The sequence below is a fragment of the Globicephala melas genome, chromosome 1 (genome assembly GCF_963455315.2).
Source record: "Globicephala melas chromosome 1, mGloMel1.2, whole genome shotgun sequence".
Taxonomy (NCBI): domain Eukaryota; kingdom Metazoa; phylum Chordata; class Mammalia; order Artiodactyla; family Delphinidae; genus Globicephala; species Globicephala melas.
The window spans coordinates 171,949,742-171,976,070 of NC_083314.1; the positions used below are offsets into that span (position 1 = coordinate 171,949,742).

Consider the following 26,329-nt stretch of genomic DNA (forward strand, 5'->3'; position numbering starts at 1 on the left):
TAGTGGCAAGGGTAATAGTGCTTGATATAGATTCTGACTAGAACTCCTTCATGTCCATCAAGTTCCAAGGATTAACAGTTCTTTCCTTTTTAACCTTCGGTATATTTAGATTTCATTAGTCATGTTAAAGCATTTCAGTAGCCATTTGAATTGTCTGCTTTATCCCAGGACATGAAATGAGAAAAGTGTTTTAAATAAACTTACCATTTTAGTACCATATGCTGAACACAGACATCCTTATCTTGAGTGACATGTTTTCCTATGCTTTTTGAGGGGATAAATGTGGGTCTTCCTGTGTATTTACACACAGTGAAAAGAATATAACCTCTGTGTTCACTTATGCTTTAGCCTAAAGCAGAAGAGGAGCTTTCAGGTGACAAAGTACTTGAATCTGAACAGGATAAAATGAGCCAAGGGTTTCATCCTGAAAGAGACCCCTCTGACCTAAAAAATGTGAAAACTGTGGAAGAAAATGGAGAAGAAGCTGAGCCTGTACGTAATGGTGCTGAGAGTGTTTCTGAGGGTGAAGGAATAGATGCTAATTCAGGCTTCACTGATAGTTCTGGTGAAGGGGTCACATTCTCATTTAAATCAGGTAAGTTTATCTGTCTTCCTGTGTATGTCTTTCCTTCTCTCCTTCACTCTACTGCAACTTAGAGAAATGTTGCCTCCTTATGAAGAAATATTGGATGGAAGGAAGAGGCTCATCACAATGTAATATTTACAGAATAGATCAGCAGGCGGGCGTTAGTAGCTAGCAAATCCAGAGAGTCCTATGTTGGCGGAAGTGATATCTGATGCTGGTATTCTGCTTTCACTGGCATTGGAGGAGCAGCTGGCAAAGGAAATCAGTGCTAGGTTGGTAGAATTCGACAAGAGAGATTTAATTTTTTCATTTTAATTGAAAGATATTTCAGATATGATGGCCGTGTTCCTTGAGATAGTGTACTTGTCATTTCACAAACCTTGAACTTAGTTTGTTGATAAAACTCACTCTGTAGAGCTGAACTTCAGTAGGCAGTTGGAAGCAGTAAGACTAAGTTATTAAGCACCTGTGGTATGGGACGTGCCCTATGAAATATGTGATAAACCTTAGAGGATCTTTCACCATTTAGACACTGTCAAATGGCACTAAACCTCTGTCCTAATACTATATAAACCATGGTTGACTTTGAGATTTATGGATATTTGGTGTGGACATGGGGGGAAAGGTAGAAAATTGGGGTTAGGTGAAAAGTTTTTCTTAGTCTGCCAAATCTGAAGTGATGTCTGCATGAGGTAGTGTTTGAATGTAAAATATCAGGCCTCAGAAATAGTCTCGACCAGTGCTTTTCCAACTTCTGGTTTTAACCCATTTAATAGGTTGTGAAATTAATTTAGTGAGTTATAACCAACATTTTTTAAAAAGGAGAAGAGAATAAAAATTGTCAGTGCATTACATGCACTACGGGAAGTATTGTTTTTTTAAGCTTTTCATTTCATTTATCTATGTGTGTGTTTGCTCAGAGTCATGAAATCACTATATTTCTTACTGTGAGTTGTAGTCAAAAATGTTTGAAAGCCATTGATCGATCGATCCCACCTTAATATACTGATCACTTAAATTTAGTGAAAACACTACCAGTGAACTGTACTCCTAATGGGCTTTATGAAATTGTATGGTTAAGCTATTGTAAATTTTGTTTAAATTTCTAAGCAATTCTTAGAAATTGTTAGAGCAAATGGCATTTGAATTAAATGTTTAATTAAGCATCGTTGGGTTTGGGGTTTATTACAGATTACAGTAATTGTGGGGTTTGGCTCAGATTTGAGGGGTAAAGTTTTAAAGCTCAATATACTGACATTTAAAGCTCAATGTACTGACACTTCTTCTAAAGATCCAGGCTTATACTGCCAAGCGCTTGGGCTACCACCAATCCTTGTTCAGGGATTGAAGGACTATTGTCATTTTTAGGACTGTATAAATTATCTTTTTATCCTTTAGTTTGGCAAGGAAAAAGTGCACAACTATAGACGCTAACTATATTGATCAACTAACTGTCCTTTGCCCCAGTAATATATACTAGCAGTAATTGAGGAAAAGGGCAATTTAAAATTTAGATCCTAATAAACTGTATATATTTTAATAAATATAATATGGTAATAAAATATCTGTAAAATTCTCACAGACCATCAGTGAGTCTATGACCTGTATATTAGGAACCACTAATATAAAGAAGGATACAGTGTCCTGTCATGAAGTGATCTGGGGCCTGATTTTGATGAGTGTTTTGTTAATTAAAAGAAAAAACTGTGACTTGCTTTTATTATCCAATAAAAATTTCAAGAAATTCTCCAACTTTATATAATGATAGTAGGATTGTGAGTAATGATAGCTGAAACAATGGTAATAGTAGCAAAGTAAGTGCTGTGGCAAAGAACTAATTTAAAATTCATATTAAAGGGCTTCCCTGGGGGCGCCGTGGTTGAGAGTCCGCCTGCCGATGCAGGGGACACGGGTACGTGCCCCGGTCCGGGAAGATCCCACGAAGATCCCACATGCCGCAGAGCGGCTGGGCCCGTGAGCCATGGCCGCTGAGCCTGCGCGTCTGGAGCCTGTGCTCCGCAACGGGAGAGGCCACAACAGTGAGAGGCCCGCGTACCGCAAAAAAAAAAAAAAAAAATTCATATTAAAAATATTAGCTAAGAATATGTTTAGTGATCAGGGAAAATAATCTATACACTGCTTAGACTTTTCAGAATCTTTAATAAATTATTTGCTTTTGTGTTTTACATCCTTTTACCTTTTTCTTTTTTCCCTCCAAAGTAACATTTCCAAGTGAACATACAAAGTATCCTTCTTTTTTAGGAAACCAAGAGTATTATTATGTACAAACTACTGGGTGTAAGATAGGCTACAGGATGTATTGTACAACATGAGGAATAGAGCCAATATTTTGTAATAACTGCAAATGGAGTATAACCTGTAAAAATTGTATTTAAAAAAAAGGCTTGGTAGTTTATTTAATGAGGATTATTACATGTCCCTGACCAAGGGCTGCTTAATGTATAAATGAAATGGTTCCTATGGCACCTTACTTCAGATTACTTTACTATTCAAAGGTATCCAGAAGGGGATAAAAGAACAAATAACAGTTTAAATCTTTGTATGACATTTTCTGACTGAAGCTCAGTGTTTCCTTGGTGGCTTTGTTTGTATCTGATGAGATAAAGTAAAATATTGCAGTCAGCTTATACTCTAACTGGATATACATATAATGACCTTATAGACAGTTGTCTGCCTGCGTTCCTCTTTTTAGAATCCTGGAAGCCTGCTGATACTGAAGGCAAGAAGCAGTATGACAGGGAGTTTTTGCTGGATATCCAGTTCATGCCAGCATGTATTCAGAAACCAGAGGGCCTGCCTCCCATCAGTGATGTGGTTCTTGACAAGGTAAGCTGAGCACTCAGGGAAAGCTATGTCTTTTTGGTGGGAACTGTTTTTAACTATCAGTGCAAATATGTGAAGTGTGAGCAATTCTCAGAAATTGTTAGAGCAAATGGCATTTGAATTAAATGTTTAAGCATTGTTGGCTTTGGGTTTATTATAGATTACAGTAATTGTGGGGCTTGGCTCAGATTTGAGGGGTAAAGTTTTAAACTTTATTGTCAGCTTGTTATGGCTATCTCCTAGGGATGTGGTAGAAACTGTGTCTGTTGGGCTAATATACCTATCTTTCCCCACTGTTCTAAAACCTCTATAGGGAATTAGAATGGTATTGAGGTTAGGTCAGAAACGTAGGAAAGTATTTGGCAGATCAAACTTAAGTGGGAGTTAACATAATTCAAACAGTGTATAACTCAAAAGTTCCCTAAGAGATACTTAATAGGAGGATTAGTCTTTAACCTGTGCAAATAAATAGGCACCCTTTCTCTTTACATCTGTTCTTAATGGTGCATACAGAAAATTAGTCCAGTCAGTGTTTATTTCATCTGTTTATTAAAAGGTGTAAAGTCAGGTGTATATCAGCCCAAATAATTTCATGTAAATCAATGATGAACCAGTTCTGGTGACTAAGCTCTCATTTTATAGAGGAACTGTTAATCCCTAATTAAAGTGTAGACGGTAACTTTGTTACAGAATGAGATCCAGTTCTTATTGGGATTTCCAGCAGCTGCCTTTCCAGACCTTATTTATATTATTTTATTCTGTTATAGCAACAGATCTTTATATTTCTCTTGCTGAGTCCTCTCTGTTAGGTACTAACATGAGGACAGTTGAATGATTGGTGGTACTAATGTGAAACTACTTCAGTACCTCAGAGGGCAAGTTTTGTTATACCCACTGAATTAGATTATCATCTTAGAAGATATTCCTTCCTGTCTTCCTGCTTTATCTGTTTCTGACTTTGGCCAATCATGAGTTGATTTCTCACTGAGCTACTTAGCTTCGCTGAGTCTATAGTCACATTATACGCCTATACAAACCCAGATATCTCCGATTAACATGGCAGACAAAGTGAGATTTTTAACTGAGTCATCATAGGGAGTTCCCTGGCAGTCCAGTGGTTAGGACTCAGCACTTTCACTGCCAGGACCCAGGTTCAATCCCTGGTCAGGGAACTAAGATCCCGCAAGGGGCACGGCGCAACCAAGAAAAAAAAAAAAAAGAAAATTAAATGAGTCATCATACGTGAAACTTATCTCCTTTTGAGATTTGTTGTCCACTCAGAATACATCCTTTACTAACCATAAGTCAACAGCATCAAAACCAAAAGGAGCAGTACCAGGTTTCTTAGAGGCAAGTGCTTTGATGATCCTGGAAAAAGATTCCAAAATTTGGCCCTAGTTCATAAGTTCTCAAAATAGCTTGTCTTGTGCCATTCTACTGGTCCTAAGTGTCTAGTGAACCAATCCACTGATTGTCTAGCCTCCCCTTGGGAATTGTAGGCCTAGTCATTCCCAGGGAACCAAAAAACCATCGTTGACTAAGGGCTCTGTGGCTAGCCCAGGAGGATCTATCAGGATTCAGATCAGACTCCCACTGGCTCAAAAAGCCAGTGCTTGTCTTTTCAGCTGACGTAACTTTTCAGTCTAAGTTTTTATCTTCGTGGCACTGAATGCTCTGGAACTTGTGTTAAGCTTTCCTTTGTTTCTTTGTGCAGATCAACCAACCCAAATTGCCAATGAGAACTCTGGATCCTCGGATTTTACCTCGAGGACCAGACTTTACTCCAGCCTTTGCAGATTTTGGAAGGCAAGCCCCTGGTGGAAGAGGTGTACCTGTAAGTGCAAGTTCCCTACAACCCAGTTAGTTAGAAACTGTCATAGACTTCATGTCATCTTGTCTAACGGCAAGAGAGCAAGCAGCTTTTATTCCTTGATTCTTCTAACCAAGAAGAAGAAGTAGGAAAGGCGAAGACTTTCCTTTCCATACTAATATTAAAACAAAGAAAGAATACACTTGAGTCATATTTACTTGAAAGAACCTGGTCCGCATTAATTTGGTCTCGATTTTTTTTTCATATTTTTGCAGTTGAAAAGACCTGCAAATGGGTTAAAAATAGAGCCAACCTTGAATAGGATTCCTGTTCTGTCTTGAGGTGTCCTGATATGTATACTAGAGATCTCTGATGACATTCAGCTAATGGTCCTCTCTTTGTCTTTGTTTCTACAGATTTGCAAAGTGCAGAGCAGGCGTGGATTGCCAATTCTGGAACAGAGCAAAGCCCCAACTTGCACTCCACTGGAGATGTCTCACCCACCCCTGAGGAGCCTGCCTCTAGGGGTGTGCTGAATCTTTAAAAACAAACAAACAAAAAAACAGTAGTCTGTGGTGTTATATTTTCTGTTTTGCTCTTCTCATTTACTGTAGGTTGTGAAGTCAAAAATATGAAAAAACGATATGTACAAAAGAGTGCAGCTGGTGAACTGCACGTTGCCTTTCCACCTCCAGTGGCAGGCTCTTCAGCGGTGGGAGTGGCATCACCAGTGGAGTTATGCTGGGGCGCTGCACTGTGCAGAATTTGGCAGGCTCTGCCTACTCCATGCTTTGTAGACTTACAGAAAGCATGGGGTAAAGTTGCCAGTGATGTGAATACCTCTTTTTCCCCAAGTTGGAATGGCATAGAGAACACTTAACCTGAAGTTCTGAAGGAGCTTGGGGTTTGATGTACATTTGTGGATCACCCTGTTTATACTACTTTACTTTATGTTTGTAAAAATATTTTTATATAAGGTGACATTTTTTATTTCCCCATCACCTTTTTATTTCTGGAATGGCCACTTTTGAAACCTGCTTTGAAATAAGACTACACTGTCTGAAAACAATGACACTTGGTAGACATTTGAATTATTTGCCTGCAGCCAAACACTGATTGAAAATACTTGAAGGTCTACACCGTGTTGGAGGCTTTATACAGTAAAACCTACAGAAAATCTTAATTTGAAGCATACTTTTTATTGAGCATCACCATCTGAAAGACCTCTGTGTGTATAATATTCTGTTCTCACACAGGTTTGAAGTTTAATGTTTATCTAATTTCTCTAATTACCAAATTAAAATTTTTTCTAAATTTTTGAATTTCCACACCAGAGAGTCTTAGAAAGCAGCTTTCTAGAAACTTTTTTATACCTTGTTTTTCAGCATTATTTCCCTTGTTGGTGGGTTAAATTTATATTTGTTAACGTTTGTTTTAGTTTTGGTTTCGGTTTATATCTTTGTTTTGCCAAACATTTGAAATAATGTTGATGCCATTTTGATTGTTCCCTGGTTAATATCTGTGGTCATCATGTTGCTCAGTTTTGTTCATATGTTAGTCACAGAAGATATGAATTCCGGCATCTCCTCTTCCCATGTATACTGTCGCTTTTCATTATCAGCTTGCTATTGTCTAATAATCAGGTATAGCATAAAGGAAATACTATGAATTAAGAATAACTATATCTCTCTCAAAATACTGAAATTAGAAAAGGAGTTTTAAAAGTAACTATCACGATGTATGTTTGCCCAATAATTTATGTGCCTGCATATATCAGATAAATGGGTTATTTGGTGCAAAGTAATGTGACAGGAAATGAGCCATTATCAATAATTTGTAGTGTCTCCAAAAAAATGTGCTTTGTTTAATTCACTTTCTTTGCATAGCTTTGTCATGTGCCACAAGCTAATTTTTAAGTGGAATTATTTTGATTAATCAGGGTGATATTAATATGTTAAGTCTTAATGCAAGTAATTATTCTTCCAACATCTCCCATAGCAAGCAAACATTCTCCATGTAATTTGTCCAGCTTGCCTTGGTATATTGGTGAAGATAAAGATAGGAATTTTAAAGGATATGTATTATACATATCCTTTATATTATATATAATATAAAGGAACAATCAATAATGCTGCTTGGAAAAAACCAGCAGCCCTACTCTTCATAGTTTCTGGTTACATACAGCTTCCAAATTGGCTTATAAATAATTACCATGCAAAGATGTTAAGATCTACTAGGTATGCTTCTTAGAATAGCTTAATTTTCCAGGACTCCTGGTATAAATTTTCCTGCAACAGACTTGTTATAAAATAGTTTCAATGTGTAGCAATTGTTTTAGCGTCATATACAGTTACATACAATTTTTAAACATAAAGGTAGGTCTTTTGATGGGCAGTTAAGTGTATATCTGTTGGAAGCACCCAGGCAGTATCATCCCTCTGGTTTTTAAAAAATCAAATTACTTGGCTATTGTGGTGTTAATTTTAATAGTAATCTGTTGGCGGACATCACAGAAAGTGCCCCAGAAGAAATGTATTGAGAAAGGGCTGTGGACCTAGACTGGTAACTTGCCACTCATGTTCATTTTAACTAACTTTGAGATTCACTGAGCTGTTATAAAAATCCTAGGTGCAAAGAGGTTTCCTAAGCTCATATCATCCTTCCCTCTCTCTTAAAGGGACCCTTGGTTATCTCTCTTTAAAAAATGCTAGAATGAATATTGGTCCTGTTTTCTTTGGTTATCCAGGTAAGCAGAAGAGTTTGAGTTTATAGTCTCTGAGTGAGATAGGAGCAATGTATATTAAATTCTACAGCAGAGATGTGTATAGTTTCTTATTTAATACATTTAAGAAAAAGAGTGGGTAAAAAATATTAAAATTTTTAGCTAACCTGAAAAAAATTGTGGCTCACTAGTTAGCCTCAAATTTTGACACTTCATTTTAGTTTTGACATTTGTGGACCCTGCACACATTATACCTCAAAGTTGCTCTTCTAGTCGTCAGTCAGGATTGTCCTTCAAGCAAAGAAACCAGGCTTTATTTCTTTGTATATATTCCATAACCCTCAGCACAGGATCCTAGATTTTGTTTGTATTTAGTAAATAAGTCATTCATTACATATGGTGCAACTTTTGAAAGATACTGTAAGTCTGACAATTTATATTAAGTTTTTCACACACAAAGGACACGAAATGTTTAAAGGTAATTATACCAGTCTATATATCACTTTTGTAAAAGTTTCTTTTTTTCCTTTGGTATTGATGATAATACCTGATATCGTACCTAGTTTTTAAGGTCCTTTTACATGCCTTATTGTATCCTGTGATCCTCGTAATAACCTATAGGTAAGATAAGCATTTAATATGTGAGAAAGTTTAAGTTCAACAAAGTTGAGACTTGCTTACAGTAACTTTGCTCATAAGTAGCAGAATTGTATTCAAGAGTCCACAATTCTTTTGTCTTCTAATCTGCCTCTTTTCTCCACTTCACCAGACAGTGAATCATTCTCAGAGCGTAAACATTCTCAGAGCATAAACATAAGAATGTTAGAGATTAATTAATCAAGGATGTTAAGCATTTATAAGAATAGTAATCTGTTGAGGACTCAGTATACTTAGGTAAATATTTGTGAACAGTATCTATCTTAGTTTTATCCAGAGATACAGATAAAGTTAAATTTGTCTTGGAAGGTTGCACGTGGATTATAATTTCAATTTTTTAATCCTAGACTAACATTTATATTATCTTTTCAAAACGTTTTTTCCTTTGAAACACTGTTGTTATCTATTTAGTAATATTTCTCACATCTCTGTGCTGCTCGTTTGAAATTCACTCATATTACTCATATTACCTGTCTTGGGGCAGGTAAAGAGTTGTAGCGTAAATCATATTTACTTTTTAGAAATCTCAAACATTCATTGGTGTTTGCAGTATTTTTTTGGAAGTGGACGTTTTCTAACTTTATTCAAACATGATTAAAATTATATCCACAGATTATACTATGGCTCTTACATGATTTTGACATAACTACCTTTTATTACACCCACCAATCTTTGTTCTTGACAGATTTTTATGTGCAGATGCATTGATTAAGTTAAATGTCTTGTGATCTTTGAATTTTATCCAAACATTGAAAAAGATAGTAACCCACATGAATTAACACTAGACTATATCCTGAGTTATAAGAACCAGACAATACATGGTTTACAACCTTTTCTTAACAGAATTCTTTTGCCTGAGCTACCATATCAAGGTTTCAGTAGTGTCTGGTTTAGCAGCTGTTCCCTGTTGGTACTTTTCTAGTATGGTGATCCTCTTTACTTCTCTCTCAGTTACGCCATGCGTGGTACCTCTGGGTTTATTTGACCCCAGCCTTTTCAGGTTTATGAAATAGTCTTAAGATCATATCATCAGTACCAAGTCTTTAGCTGGATGTATTTGGCAAGATTGCTGTGTATTGTCCAGAAATTCTAAGTTTTGATCCTGATACATCCTTGATACTGCTGTTTCTAATTAGGGCAGATGGTAAAGGGTAAGAGAATAATTAATTCTGAGGTAAGTCATGTGTAAAGGCTTTGAAGCTTATCAAAGGCCTCAGACCATGTCTCTTAGAATGTGTCTTTATATATAAAGCATGACCTTTAAATTTCTACTTAAAGGGTAGTGTTGGGACATTAAGTGAGATATGATTCTGGTCTATATGTCTTGTGTGAAGTTTTTTTTTTTTTCTTTTGAAACCTAATTGCAATATTTACTCATCGTTTAGAGAATGACATGTTAGAAAAAGTAAAGGCTGTCAGTATGCTACAGATCTGGGAGGAGCAGAACTTATTATCAACCCAAATATTTAATCGTGAAAAAGTATTTCCAAGCATTTAGAGTAGCAACAATTATGAATATTTTAATACACAGAATACAACTTTTAACTTACCATTGCTCTTACAGTAACAATTTTTAATTTGATGACCAGTGTGACATGCTAGCATATATTGGTTTTAACAGAATGAGTATAGTGGGACTCTAGAAGGAACAAAGAGTTGACAAAGAAAGGAAGACATTTTTTTCAGAGAGCAATTTAGTTGGATTTCATTAATAATAGAAGGAAGACTTGTGTTAGTATTTCTGACCCAGCAAACTTTGAGGGATCCCTTTAGATCTACAGTCAGGCTGGCTGTCTATGCTATAGATAGTTTTCATGGTAAGGGTGTATTTGCATTTCACATGAAGTTTAGAGGCCCAGTTTTTGAAGCAGATTTGTAACTGTGATGATTTCTGCCTGTGAATTTTTGTAATTGTTCAAGTGACCAGTCTCAAGTCACATAACTAGTTTAAAAAAAAAAAGAAGATGCTTCAGTTAAGGGTAATCTTTTTTGTTAGGAATAACAGCTTTATCAAACATAATTTTCCATCACTTTAGTTATCTCATTTAGGATTTCATGGTCAAAAATTGTAGTGGTGTAATTGTAAATTACAGTGATGGCCTTCTAAGACATCCCCCTCCAAAAAAAAGATCACATCTAAATTGAATGCCTAGTACCCATCCTTGCATCCAGAAGTGTTTGGTGTGTTCATCAGTCCTGACTTGAGCAGCACAGCAGAGACAGTAAATTGTAAGTACTCTGTGTCGATATTATAAAAAATATTCTTGTTCTAGTTGTTGAATGTTGGACCACGGAGATCTCAACCTGGACAGCGAAGAGAACCCAGAAAGATCATCACAGTCTCTGTAAAAGAAGACGTGCACCTGAAAAAGGCGGAGAACGCCTGGAAGCCCAGCCAGAAACGAGACAGCCAAGCTGAGGATCCTGAAAACATTAAAACCCAGGTGAGAACAGAAGCACACTCTAACACTGTTTTGGAATCATAATGATATTGTTTTAATTTGTCTTTTTGCCCTGTTATTATATGTAGAGATTTTAGTTTAAGATTTTTTCTGATTTTTTTCATATTACAAGCATTATTCTAAAAGCTATCATAGATGCCAGCCACCTGCTGTTTTCTCTTGAAATTGCATTCGTGTGCTTTTCAAAGCAGACACTGTATTTAGAGGGCTCATGTATCATAGAATTCTGTCGTTCAGGTTTAGATCAATGTTTGCTTTTCTTAAAAATGTGTTTTTAGATTCTCAGTCATTACCCTGTGCTAGTCTAGTTAGTATATTACTTTATGTTTCATTTCTAATAAGTTAGAATTTAGAAACCCATCTTCTTCATAGTCTTTTGTAATAAAATTGAAGTCTTTGCATCTTTCTGTACATATCCTGCCCTCAGAACTCCTTAGGGTAAATTGAATGAATTCCTTTAATCCACACAAAATTATTTTTGTGTGTCAAATTATACAAAGTCTCTATTCTTCTTTTGCTGTACGCACAATGCCAGTTCCTATCCCTGGGTTACCTCTATTATATTCTTTGGATGTTTTTGATACTAATTAAGACACTAATTTGATACTAATTAAGATACTAATTTGATACTAATTAAGATGCTAATATAATGTATCTCATAGGGCGTTGTGAAGATTAAATGAAGCAGTATAAAGCACTTGGCAGGTTCCTGGAGCCCAGTTACGTACTTAGTGTGATAATGTTCCTGGGAAAGAGATGTGCCTTACAAATCCCGATTTTGATTGAGCACACACAGAGCCCCATACATAGTAGATACTCAGTAAATACTTGTTAAACAGTATGCTAACCAGCAAAGTTGTTCATACAAAGTCAGGACCAAAATGAACTGATCCAACACAAAGCCATGTTGTCCAACCTTAATTGGCTGCTTGCCTTTGTTCATCTTTCTAGTAATTGACCCAGACATTTGTCCCTACGTACATCCTTCTCCAGATTCACTAAAATCAAGTACCTAATCTTTCCTCCATTTCTTCTCAATGTATCTCAACTTTTTTTTTTTTTAAAGCATCTACATCCCTCCCTCCAGTCCCTCTGAGAATACTTAATGAATAGGGACCTAAAAGGTTTGCAAAGATAGTTAAAATTCCTGCTAAATCTTTATCATTGAAGATGAAAATATCTTGTTTTAGTATTTAAGGCACTTGTATTAGTGCCGTATTTCATTAGATTCTTACAACACCTATGAAGGAAGGAATAGATATTGTCTTTTTTCTTCTTCCTAGAAGACACTGAAGCTTTAAGAGATTGTTACTCACAGTGTTGTAGTTACTGAATAGTCTGTTTGTTGTGACTTGTAATCTGCCTCTTTACTCTGTAACAGAATTCTCCCCATGATTTTTTTTTTAATTCTTTATTGAAGTATAGTTGATTTACAATGTTGTGTTGGTTTCTAGTATATAGCAGAATGACTCAAATATATATGTGTGTGTGTGTGTGTTTGTATATCATACATGTATTCTTTTTCATATTCTTTTCCATTATGGTTTATTATAGGATATTGAATATAGTTACCTGTGCTATACAGTAGGACCTTGTGGTTTATCTATTTTATATGTAGTAGTGTGTGTCTGCTAATTCCAAACTCTCATTTATCCCTCCCCCACCCCCTTTCCTCTTTTGTAACCATAAATTTGTTTTCTATGTCTGTGAGTCTGTTCCTGTTTTGTAGATAAGTGCATTTGTGTCATATTTTAGATTTTACATCATATAAGTGATATCATATGGTATTTGTCTTTCTGACTTACTTCACTTAGTATGATAATCTCTAGGTCCATCCATGTTGCTGCAAATGGCATTATTTCATTCTTTTTTATGGCTGAGTAGTATTCCATTATATATATATATATATATCTCTCACACATCTTCTTTATCCATTCATCTGTCGATGGACATTTAGGTTGTTTCCATATCTTGGCTATTGTAAATAATGCTGCTATGAACATTGGGGGTGCATGTATCTTTTCCAATTATAGTTTTATCTGGATATATGCCCAGGAGTGGAATTGCTGGATCATAAGGCTATTCTATTTTTAGTTTTTTAAGGAACATCCATACTGTTTTCCATAGTGACTGCACCAGTTTACATTCCCACAACAGTGTAGGAGGGTTCCCTTTTCTCCACACCTTCTCTAGCATTTGTTATTTGTAGACTTTTTAGTGATGGCTATTCTGACCAAGTTCTCTCCATTATTAATTTCAGAAACAGAAGAATAATTATACTGACTTCGAGATGTCATTAATTAGCTAAGTTTTCTTTAGTGAATAGATAAAGCAAATACAGTGCAGGATTAATAGACTTCTTTTTCAGGGCCAGTGCAACCTCCTTTTTCTTGACACTTTTTCTTCTTCATACAGAACATCTTTGCTTCATTCCCTCTCTTTTTTGTGTTTTTATTCTTCTCCTCTGCACAGGTATACCCCATGTTGACCTGTTGCTCCTGCTACCTGTTATTCTATTTCTTCCCTTTTGTCAAAACAACAGTTTTATTGTTGCCTCCACTTCCAGAAAACTCATTCACCCTGACTTTTGTTCCTACCACTGTATATATAACAACATTATGAATGACCACCAATGACCTTATTTTTCCTGTATCGTAAGATTTAATCTTTTCCTTGAAACATTTCTAGAAAATCATTGCTAATGACGTGTCTAGACTACTTCCACATACATACACTGCTGTTGTGGTTCCACTGCTGGGGTTCCCTGCTTCATCTTTCTTCTCTTGATACAGTATTCCCACTGCTGCTGCCTGACTCATCTACCTGAGAGGCTGATTTTTATCTCTTCACTCTAGCTTTTAATCTATCATTTAAGTCCTATCATTTTCTCTCCCAACTAGTGCACACTAGTCCTCTGATCTGTTTTGGTTTTTTTAATATTTATTTACTTATTATTTATTTGGTTGCGCTGGGTCTTAGTTGTGGCAGTCAGGCTCCTTAGTTGTGGCATGCAAACTCTTAGTTGCAACATGCATGTGGAATCTAGTTCCCTGACCAGGGATCGAACCTGGGGCCCCTGCATTAGGAGCACAGAGTCTTAATCACTGCACCACCAGGGAAGTCCCTAGTCCTCTGATGTTTCCTTGTTGTTTTCTATTCCTGAAATAGAAGAGCCTCAATAACAATTCCTTCCTAAAATATTTTCCCCCTCCTAAAATGTCTTCTCCCCCTTTTTTTCATTTAGCCAGCTTTTTCTGCCCTTCATAATCTGGCCCTATTCTCATTTCCTTCTAAAGGTATTTCCTGACTAACCCATTGCCTCTGACCTCTCTTGTACCTAAATGACTCACTTCTCTGGCTTCTAATCAATTTCGTGCTTTGCTCTATCATTTCTCTTGTAACTTTCTTGTCTTTGCAGCTAAATTTTAATGGTTTTGATTACTGTGCCTTATGCTTCATTTGTACTTAATACAGAATTTTGGGAGCATCAGATAGATATTCAGTTATAATGAATAAATGATATTCAGTCAATTTTTTGTTGTTTTTTGATGCTGGAGATTTCCTCCTTCTTTTTTTTTTTTTTTTTTTTTTTTTTTTTAGCGGTATGCGGGCCTCTCACTGTTGTGGCCTCTCCCGTTGCGGAGCACAGGCTCTGGACGCGCAGCCTCAGCGGCCATGGCTCACGGGCCCAGCCGCTCCGCCGCATGTGGGATCTTCCCAGACCGGGGCACAAACCCGTGTCCCCTGCATTGGCAGGCGGACTCTCAACCACTGCGCCACCAGGGAAGCCCTCCTTTTTTTAAATTGAGGTATAAATTGACATAGAACATTACATTAGTTTCAGGTGTACAACATAATGATTCAGTATTTGTATAAATATTGCAAAATGATCACCACAATTAGTCTAATTAACATGCAGAATTACAAAATTTTTTTCTTGTGATAAGAACTTTTCAAATATGCAACACAGTATTGTTTTTTTCTTGTTTTTTTAATTTTTATTGGAGTATAGGTGATTTACAATGTTGTGTTAGTTTCAGGTGTACAGCAAAGTGAATCGGTTATATGTATATGTATATCCACTCTTTTTTAGATTCTTTTTCCATATAGGTCATTACAAAGTATTAAGTAGAGTTCCCTGTGCTGTACAGTAGTTCCTTATTAGTTATCTGTTTTATATATAATACTGTGTATATGTTAATCCCAATCTCCCAATTTATCCCTCCCTCCCCTTCCCCCCGATAACCATAAATTTGTTTTCTACATCTGTGACTCTATTTCTGTTTTGTAAATAAGTTCATTTGTACCCTTTTTTTTTTAGATTCCACATATAAGCCATATCATAGGATATTTGCAACACAGTATATATTTTTTTTAATAAAGTTATTTATTTATTTATTTTTGGCTGTGATGGGTCTTCACTGCTGTGTGAGAGCTTTCTCTGGTTGCAGCATACAGTGGCTGCTCTTCATTGCGGTGCACAGGCTTCTCACTGCGGTGGCTTCTCTTGTTGCAGAGCATGGGCTCTAGGCTGCAGGCTTCAGTAGTTGTGGCACGTGGGCTCAGTAGTTGTGGCGCACAGGCGTAGTTGCTTCGTGGCATGTGGGATCTTCCCGGACCAGGGATCGACCCCATGTCCCCTGCATTGGCAGGTGGATTCTTAGGCACTTTGTCACCAAGGAAGTCCCGCAACAGAGTATTATGAACTGTAGTCACTTGCTGTACGTTACTTCAATAAACGACCTTTTTATTATCCTGTTTTTATAAGCTTAAATTATCTTCTGATATATTTGAAGATCTGAAGGCTGGGTTTTGTTTTTATTTTATTTTGTTTTTATGTAAAGCACAGATTAAAGTTTTAGACCTAAATGATACTGTCTCAGTTGATACAGGCAGTTTAGAGAAGTGCAATGACTCCTCCATCTCTAATAAACTTGAAAAAATTTTTTTTCTTTATAAAGGTGATACTGACTCATTGCTTAAAAAGTTGATAGTATAATTTTTTTTAATGTATTTACTATCTTCTGCCTAGAGAAGACTGTTGACATAGGAGTACATATTCTAAAAATACTTGTATTCAGATATAAATTATATAGGGATCAAACAAAACATTTTATAGGCCTTTTCAGGTTATTATATCATAATTTCATAGATTTTTACAACTTCATATTTTTACTGAGGTGTCATTTACATTTAGTAAAATTTACTTTTTTGTGTATAGTTTTATAATTGTTGACACACACACAGAGTTATATAACTACCACCACAATCAAGATACAGAACATTTCCATCAGCCCCCTGAAATTTTCATGTACTGCTTTGTATTCATCCTCTCCCGCCCATGCCCACCTCTGGCAGTCAGTCATGTGTTTGTCCCTATAATGTTGCCTTTTCCAGAATGTCATTTAAATGGAATCATTCTGGTGGCGCAATGGTTGAGAGTCCGCCTGCCGATGCAGGGGACACGGGTTCGTGCCCTGGTCCGGGAAGATCCCACATGCCACGGAGCGGCTGGACCCGTGAGCCCTGGCCGCTGAGCTGCATGTCCAGAGCCTGTGCTCCGCAACGGGAGAGGCCACAACAGTGAGAGGCCCACGTACTGCAAAAAAAAAAAAAAAAGTTTAAATGGAATCATTCTGAATAAAGCTTCTTTTACTCAGCATATACATTTGATATTCACTCATAATATTAGGTGTATTATTAGGTTATTCTTTTTTATTACTGGATCCATTCACAGGGTAAACAGTTTCCAGGTTTTAGCAGTGATGGATAAAATTGCTATGAACATTCACATATAGGATTTGTGTGAACATATGTTTTTGTTTCTTTGGAGTAGATTCCTAGCTATGGGATCAGTGAGTTGTATGCTAAACATAGGTTTAAGTTTATTAGAAAATACCAAACTCTTTTCCAGGATGTTACTGGCAAGGCATGAGAGTTTCAGTAATTCAGTCTTCACCAGCACTTACTATTTTCTGCTCTGTAAATTTTAACCATTCTAATGGATGTGTGATAATATCTCATTGTAGTTTTAATTTGCATTTCTCAAATGACAAATATGTTGAATAAGCACATCTTTTCATGTGCTTCTTTGCCATTTGTGTATCTTCTTTGGTAAAATTTTGTTTATATCTTTTGGCCTGTTTCATTGGTTGGTGCTGTCTTATCATTGAGTTTTGAGAATTTTTTTTTTTTACTCTGGATATAAAGCCTTTATCAAATGTGTATTTTGCAAAAATTTTCTCCCAGTCTGTGGTTTGTCTTTTCATTCTCTTAGTAGTGTCTTTTGCCAAGTAGAAGTTTTTAACTTCGATGATGCTCAATTTATCAGTGTTTTCATTCATACATTGTGCTTTTGCTATCTTACCTAAAAAAATCTTTGCATACAAGAATAGAAAGCTTTGTCCTGTGTTCTGTTCTAGAAGTTTTTAGTTTTGGGTTTCACATTTTGGTCTGTGATCCAGTTTTAGTTAATTTTTGTGTTATATGCAAGGTGTGAATCAAGATTCTGTTTTTTTTTTTTTTTTTTTTTTGGCTTATGGATATTCAGTTGTTCCAGCACCATTTGTTGAAAAGACTATCCTTTCTCCGTTGAATTTCCTTTGTACCTTTGTTGAAAATCAATTCATCACATATGTGTGAATCTGTTTCTAGGCTTTTCATTCTGTTCCAGTGATCTGTTGTGTCTGTCCTCTGGCCAGTATCACACTGTCTATGCGTAGTAGCTTCGTGTATATAGTAAATGTTGAAATTAGGTTGTAGGAGTCTTCCACATTTTGTTATTTTTCAAAATTGTTAAGCTACTCTAGTTTTTTGTTTTTCCATTTAAATTGTAGAATCAGCTTCTTGATTTCTACTCCCCTGCCCCCCCCCCCAAAAAAAACCCTACTGGGATTTTTATTTCGGTTGTGTTAAATCTGTAGGTCTCTTCGGAGAAAACTGGCAACTTAACAATAATGAGTCTTACAATACATGAACATGATATAGATCTCTGTTTATTTTGGTTCTCCTTGATTTCTTTCATCAGTGACTTGTACGTTTCATCGCACAACTCCTATGAATATTTTGATAATTCTTATCTAAGTATTTCGTGGTTTTGGTTCTGTTATAGATTGTACTTTTAAAAAATGTAATTTCTAGTTGTTTGTTGCTAATACATAAAAATAAAATTGAGTTTTATGTATTGACTTGTGTTCTACAAACTTACTAGACTCACTTATTAATTCTAGTGTCTCTTTTTATAGATGCCTTATGATTTTCTGTGGAGACAATCATATCATTTGTGAATAGGGAGTTTTATCTCTTCCTTTACGATCTGTATGGGCTGTAGTTCTTTTTCTTTGCATTATTCCACTGAATAGGACCTCCAGTAAGATTTTGAATAGGAATGGTGGGAACAGACATTTTTGCCTTGTTCCCAATCTTAAGGGGAAAGCATTCATTCTTTCACCATTAAGTAGGGTTGTCCATAGCCTTTTTCTAGTTAAGGAAGTTCACTTCTATTTCTGATTTGATGAGGGTTTCTATAACATTTTAAAAGACTCCTGCCTACTATTTTATACCATGATTTGTATTATACCATAATGTAGACAAATTCCTATTTTAAGACGTTTAAGTTATTTGCTGTAAAGGGTTATTGATGGAAGTTATGATGGCTAAAACCTTTTTTTAACCTATCCTTAAATATGAATAAATTTCTGAAAGTATAATTGCTGGTTTAAAAGGCACTTCACAGTTTTAAGAGTTTCAGTACGCATTGCCAAATTGCCCTTGGAAATGTACCAAATTATAGTCCCACCAGTGAAGTGGAAAACATACCTAGTTCCTTGAATTCTCATCTGTAGTGAAAAAGAGGTGGTGTAAATTTTTACTGCATGTTAAAATAGATGGATTTAATTATTTCTATGACTAGTTCATAATCTTTGTTAATAATTTAGGAAATCACACTTATAAATTATAAACAAAATATTAATCCTTATAGAAAGCATCATATTGTCACAGTTAATATAATATTCTTTTCTTTTTTGTGGTCCTTCTAGGAACTTTTTAGAAAAGTTCGAAGTATCTTAAATAAATTGACACCACAGATGTTCAATCAACTGATGAAGCAAGTGTCAGGACTTACTGTTGACACAGAGGAGCGGCTGAAAGGAGTCATTGACCTGGTCTTTGAGAAGGCTATTGACGAACCCAGTTTCTCTGTGGCTTACGCAAACATGTGTCGATGTCTAGTAACGGTAAGAAGAAAGGAAGGAGTAAAACCAGAAATCTCCAAGAGGTATATTCTCCCCTCACTACACATTCTTCCCAGAGTGTTAATGGGGCAGAGTAAAGGGGAGAATATATTTTTAGTACTTTATATAATATCCTCATTGTATAAAAATAATCTTGCTTTTTAAAAATATCTACTCACGTCTGGAGGGAATATGGAGATGAGACTGAAATAGGCATGATATGGTCCCATGCAATGTGAGGAAGATCAAGTAAGGTTTAAATTTCTACTGTGAAATTTTTGTCATGGGCAACCAGTTTTTCCTGGGGTGTCATCTTACAGAAATAAAGCAAATGCTTACATTTACATTTAGATTCAAAATTGAAAAACATGTTGATTCTAAGTCTAGCCTTGGTAAAAGTGATAGGGTAGTTGTGGTCATAAAGGTTTCAAACTGATGATACTATCTTAGAAACTATTAGATTTCTTTCTCTTTACATTGTCCACAGCCTGTCAAATCTAGGGCAAGAAAGAATGGGAGACCAAAGAGCTTCTGATTAGTGTTCACTGTCCTCTATTCTGCAGTCATAAAACTGCCATGTACCATCTGTGTTTTCTCTGCCTGTTACTGTTACCAAGGTACTTGTATCAGAAATGTGTGTCCTTTAACATTTGAGTTTTTTCTTAAGTATCACAACTTATTATCATTGTGCCTCACTATGAAAATTCAAAATTCCATCATTTTATACCGGTATTTTTGAGTACCTGTGTCAAAGGTAGGTAAGTCTGTTGGGACTTGGAAAAGGTACATTTTCTGTCTTTAAGGTACTAAAAATCCATATTGGAAAAAACAACATTAGCACGAAAAAAATCACTTATAAGGTATTTTGTGATACTACAGTGTGTTGATGTCTGAATGGGTGGTTTAGCCTGAAAAATCAAATTGAAGGAAAAAGAAATCACTATATTCGTGGGAGAGTGACAAACTTTTCTGAAGCAAATAGAGTTTGAGTTCAGCCTGGACGGAAGCGGGTGGGGGGTGGGTACAAGTATAGAGAAGGAAGAACGTATTCCATGCAGGCTCAAGTCTAAGGCAACAAGCATGGCATAATGATTCCAGCCACTGACTTTGGAGTATCATAGTTCTAGGCTTAAAATTTTAAGTTTAAAATTTAAATTTGAATTCCAGCTCTGCCATCTGCTGACTTTATAACCTCAGAATAGTTACATAACTTCTTTAAGCCTCATTTTTTAATCCATAAAATAAGATTAATTCATACAATTTAAGGTTATTATATTGATAAAATTAATTAAAATAAATGAGATTGCATATGTGAACGTCCTAGCTCAGTATTTGGCGTGTCGTAAGCCCTAAATGATTCAAAAGTAAATTGGTGGTGGAAAAGATTGTGAAGATCTTAAAGTGCTAGATATAGAATGAGGATGATTATAATAGCAGAAACCATCTATTTGGCGCCTACTAGGTTGCACTATGGGTAGGTGGTTTACATTTGTCATTTTAACAGTTTTTATAACCCTGAAAGGTCAGTGTTATTAGCCCCACTTTATTGAATAAGAAACTGAGGCTTAAAAAAGGGTAAATAACTTGCCCAAGGTCACATACCTAGTAAGTGGCAGTGCTAGAGCTCAAATCTAGGATTATTTAACTCCATCACTTGCCATATTGCCTTCTAACATACACAGTTATCTGAAAGCAAACTGATTCTTCAGCTCCTGCCTCTCATTTTCATTGTGACAGCCATGACATCATGTAGTCAGAAATTAGAACTAGGACTAGATCCCAGATCTTCTGGTTCATACTTTTGTGCTCTTCACCAATTTTTGAATTTAATGCTACAAGCAATGAAGGGTTGTTAATTTTTTTTAAAAGGAGAATACTCTTGCTGAAAATAACCCTTGAAAAGGCCTGGGCATAATACAAGTTATTTTGGAATGGGAAGAATTCACAGATAAGCCAACCATTTATGGGACTTCTGTTATGATATACCCTCTTATAATTAGATTTTTTTAACTATTGGATTTTTTTAGATTACAAAACAACCACCTATTGGAATAAGTCAAACAAAATAGGGATAAACACAGAGAAAGGTAATACTCCTCACCTGTAGCCCCAGCCAGTTAAGCTTCCTTTCTATCCAAGGCGATCAACGTGAACGATTTGGTTGTACCCTTCCACAATTTTCTTTATATTCATAAAATCATATAAAAATGTATACATATGTATAAAGAGGATATTTAAAATTTTCTCTTTAATTGAATTATATCATGGTTTTGCATTTTGCTTTTTTTTCCACTTAGTATGTTTTGGGCATCCCGCTAGGTCATTACAGATAGATTTTACTCATACCTTTTTAGTAGTTGCATATTTCGCATTACACACACACACACACACACACACACACACACATAAAATTTTTCCATTCATTTTCCTCTCTTCTGCCCCTGCCCTCCGCCCCCACCCCATGTTGTTTCTAGTTTTTTGTTTTGGAGGTTTTTCTGTAACCGGAAGCAGCACTGCAATAAACAGCTAAGTGTATTTATTCTTACATGCTGGAGCTTTTACTTCTTTAGCATAAGTTCCCCCAAAGTTATATCATATACCAAAGGATATATATGTTTTTAAACTTTTTTTATTGCAGTATAACAGAAATACATGCAGTTTGGGAAAAGGAAAATTGCTCATTTGTAGTTTTTGTTAAATTAATGATGTAAGTACTCTCTTAACGGTTAATTTTAAGCTGCCAACAGTTTGACACTTGACTCACAAATTCCTGTTTAACAATTGGCCCTCATGAACTAGGGTGAACCAGCTTTAGCACACCACTACAACATGTACACAGGAAAATGTACAAATCATTAGTTTATAGCTCATTGTATATCAGCAAAGTGAACACACCTACCACCCTGGTCAGTAAGTGTAATTATACCTTTCTTTCTTCCTTAAAGGTGACCACTGTCCTAACTTCTAACACCATAGCTAACTTACGTTTGAGATTTATTTTATTTTATTTAAGGGTGATTTATTTTACTTAAGGGTGGCGGTGGGAATAGTCATAGATTTCTAATACAAACCAAATACAAAAGTCAAACAACCATAAGAATAATGAAAAGCTAATCTTTTAGGAGAAAAATAAGGAGGCTATCTTTATGAATTTTGAGTGGGGAAAAATTTCTTCAGCAAGAATCAAAATGAATAATCTATAAAGGAGAAAAATAGCAAGTTTGTTAAAATTTATAACCCTTGGTGCAGCAAATGATGCTGTAAATAAAAAAGATAAAGCCACAGCCTGGGAGAATCTATTTGGAATACATATAGCTACCAAAATATTAGAATCCAGAATTGAGGAGGGAAAAAAAGGAAATCAGTAAGAAAAAAAAGCAGCCCAAATAAAAAATGGACAATTCATAGAAATGAAAATCCATTGGCTCATAAACTTAAGAAAAGATACTCAGTGTTATTCATTATTAGGGAAATGACAAGATAAAATACGGTTCTATGCAAGTCACATCCATGAGAGTGAGAAAAAAGAAACCATTTTGAAGTGTCGAGAAAGAGAATATAATCACTTTGGAGAGTAATTGGACAACAACAGTGAAGATGTTCATATACTATACCCCAGTAATTTCACTTCTTGGTATATACCCCAGAGAAATTCCCAGTTGTGCACTAGGAATCATATATTAGAATGTTTATTTATGTTTTGATTTTAATAGTGAACAATAGGAAACAACTGTAAAAAGCCTAAAGAAGACAATAAGAATATACCACAATTTATTTGGTCAGTGGATTTGAATAGTAATACATACACACAGTAGTTAAAATTAATGATGTAGGAATTTCCTGGCGGTCCAGTGGTTAGGACTTGGCACTTTCATTGCTGTAGCCCAGGTTCAGTTCCTGCTTAGGGAACTAAGATCCTGCAAGCCACATGGAGCAGCCAAAAAAGGAAAAATGAAAATTAATGATGTAGGGGCTTCCCTGGTGGCGCACTGGTTAAGAATCCACCTGCCAACGCAGGGGACACGAGTTTGATCCCTGGTCCGGGAAGATCCCACATGCCACAGAGCAACTAAGCCCATGTGCCACAACTACTGAACCTGCACCCTAGAGCCCTCGAGCCACAACTACTGAAGCCCACACTCCTAGAGCCCAGGCTCCGCAACAAGAGAAGCCACCTCAATGAGAAGTCCGCGCACCGCAATGAAGAGTAGCCCCTGCTCGCCGCAACTAGAGAAAGCCTGCGCAGCCACGAGGACCCAATGCAGCCGAAAATAAATAAATTAAAAAAAAATTAATGATGTAATGCTAAGTGTATCAGCATAGATCAACCTGAAAAACGTTATTACCGAATTAATAGTATGACACCATCTAATAAAGTTTTTAATATGCAAAATAAAATTATTATTTATTAAATATATATAATACAATTATACAAATTGGAAATAAACACCAAATTCAAGGTAAGAGAAAGAAGGAGGTAGGATTAAGATAAACTGTTGTGGCTTCTGGTATTGGCTGGTTAGGTGATTCAGAGCACCTTTCCATGGATAACAATTAGAAAAGCTGGTCACAATATTTTAAAAAATCTTCAGTGTATCAGAGAGCTAAAAGACAGTAAAGAATTTCTAAGATCCTAGAAAAGGTAGAAATCAGAAGAAAAGTGAGACATTTGGTAAAGCTTACCCCTAGAAGAGGCAATTAAAAGTCTTGAACAGGGACTTCCATGGTGGCACAGTGGTTGAGCGTCCGCCTGTCGATGCAGGGGACGCGGGTTTGTGCCCCGGTCCGGGAGGATCCCACATGCCGCGGAGCGGCTGGGCCCGTGAGCCATGGCCGCTGAGCCTGCACGTCTGGAGCCTGTGCTCCGCGACGGGAGAGGCCACAACAGTGAGAGGCCCGCGTACCGCCAAAAAAAAAAAAAAGCCTTGAACAACTTCTTTTTCATAGACTTTCATTGGGTTACGGGCACAAAAGTTGGATGAAGGCCCACCAAAAGGAGTAGCAGAAGAGGCTCTAGTAAATCCTCCTATACTTTTGGTTGGGATCCCAAAGGACTGAATGTTTGGAACAAGGGTGAATCAGAAATTCACCCACTCTCGGGACTTCCCTGGTGGTGCAGTGGTTAAGAATCTGCCTGCAAATGCAGGGCACACGAGTTTGATCCCTGGTCTAGGAGGATCCCACATGCCACGGAGCAACTAAACCTGTGCACCACAACTACTGAGCCTGTGCTCTAGAGCCTGGGCGCCACAACTAATGAGCCCATGAACCACAACTACTGAAGCCCGTGTGCCTAGAGCCTATGGTCCACAACAAGAGAAGCCACCACAATCAGAAGCCCACGCACTGCAATGTAGAGTAGCTCCCACTCGCCGCAACTAGGGAAAGCCCTCACGCAGCAACAAAGACCCAACGTGGCCAAAAAAATATAAAAAGGAAAGAATGAAAGAAAGAAATTCACCCACTCTCACAGGAACTGTAGTTCAACATCAAATCATTTCAATCCTTGAATTTGGATTATGGTGATTTCAGTGTTAGTGCCCCCTAGGTACCTGCAATAAGCAATCAAAAATTCTTTTTAGAGACTATCATACTAGTCTTCAAATTATTTATATAAACAGTTTTTCAAATAAATTGTCCAGCACCCAATTAAAAATAATTAGACACACAAGGAAAAAAGACAGTATGAATGAGAACCAACAACAAGCAAATGCCCTACATGGGGACCCAGATACTGGCTTTATCAGGCACAGACGATAAATGAATATGCTTATGTTCAAGGTGATAAAGATAGATTGAAAATTTCAATAGAGAATGAGAAAGTATAAAAAGGACCAAATAGAAAGTCCAAAACTGAATATTATAATAAAATTAAGAACTCAATGGATAGATTTAACAGCGTATGAGACACAGATGAAGAAAAGAATTATGAACTAGAAGATAAGTCTATAGAATCCAGATTGAAGCACAGAGACCCCCAAGAAAGGAAGATTACAGGGAGGGTAAAAGATGGTAAAATCCAATGATTTCCTACAAACCCCAAGCATGATTTTTTTTTTTAAGGGTGAAAATAAAGGAAAGCTTTTACAACTAGTCATAGTAAAGCTAATTACAAGAAGAAAAAGATAGTAAAGAGAACAATAATTTGCAAGTTTCTTAGGACACCAAAGTCACCATATACAAATGAAAAGATTGGTAAATCAGACTACATTAAGATTAGCATTTTTCATCAAAAGATGTCACACTATTAAGTGAAAATGCAAGCCACATGTTAGGAGAAGATAATTGCAACACAAAAATCCAATTAAGGACTTATATCAAAGTTTTTCTTAAAAAACTGATAGAAATCAATAAGAAAATAACTCAGTTTTTTAAATAGACAAGAGACTTACACAAACACTTCACCAAAGAGGTTATCCAAATGACCAATAAATGTGAGAAAATTAATCAACTACATAAAAAACCATGTAGTAACACCAGATTGCTAAATTTACCAGATGTTTGCAAATATGTGAAGCAACCAGAACTCTCAAACACTGCCAGTGGGAACATAAATTGTAACAGCCACTGTGGAAAAGAGGTGAGCATTATCTACAAAAGCTGAAGTTATTTTTCCTGCTATAACCAGCATTTTCATTCTTAAGTATCAATATATACCCAGCTGATAAACATACATTTCTTATGTGCCAAGAAACATATACAAAAATGTGTCATTATTCATAACGGATCAAAACTTGAAACTGCCCATCAACAGCAAAATGGATAAATTGTTGCATGTTCATACTAGGACAGTCAACCCAAACTATAACTATGTACACATGGATCTAATAAGAAAAAGCTTTAGCAGAAGAAGCCAGACCCAAAAGAATATATACTATGTGATTTGTTTATTTAAAGTTCAAAAATGAAACAGTGGTTTCATGGTGTTTGGGGATGCATATCTAGATGGTAAAACAAAGAAAAGCAAGAAAGTGTTTATTATAAAAGTATAGGGTAATGGGATTAACTGTGGAG

At 36.2% G+C, this 26,329-nt stretch overlaps 1 protein-coding gene across 16 annotated transcripts in view; it reads left to right on the plus strand.

The window, feature by feature from the left end:
* Nucleotides 1-26,329, plus strand: part of EIF4G3 (eukaryotic translation initiation factor 4 gamma 3) — a 366,964-nt gene that overhangs the window by 278,880 nt on the left and 61,755 nt on the right. For all 16 annotated transcript variants that reach the window (XM_060310039.1, XM_060310035.2, XM_060310045.2 and 13 more), the window contains 5 exons: nt 349-595; nt 3,300-3,433; nt 5,145-5,264; nt 10,893-11,063; nt 19,121-19,318. In XM_060310039.1, coding sequence (XP_060166022.1) covers nt 349-595; nt 3,300-3,433; nt 5,145-5,264; nt 10,893-11,063; nt 19,121-19,318 — 870 coding nt within the window. The remainder of the gene's footprint in view (nt 1-348; nt 596-3,299; nt 3,434-5,144; nt 5,265-10,892; nt 11,064-19,120; nt 19,319-26,329) is intronic.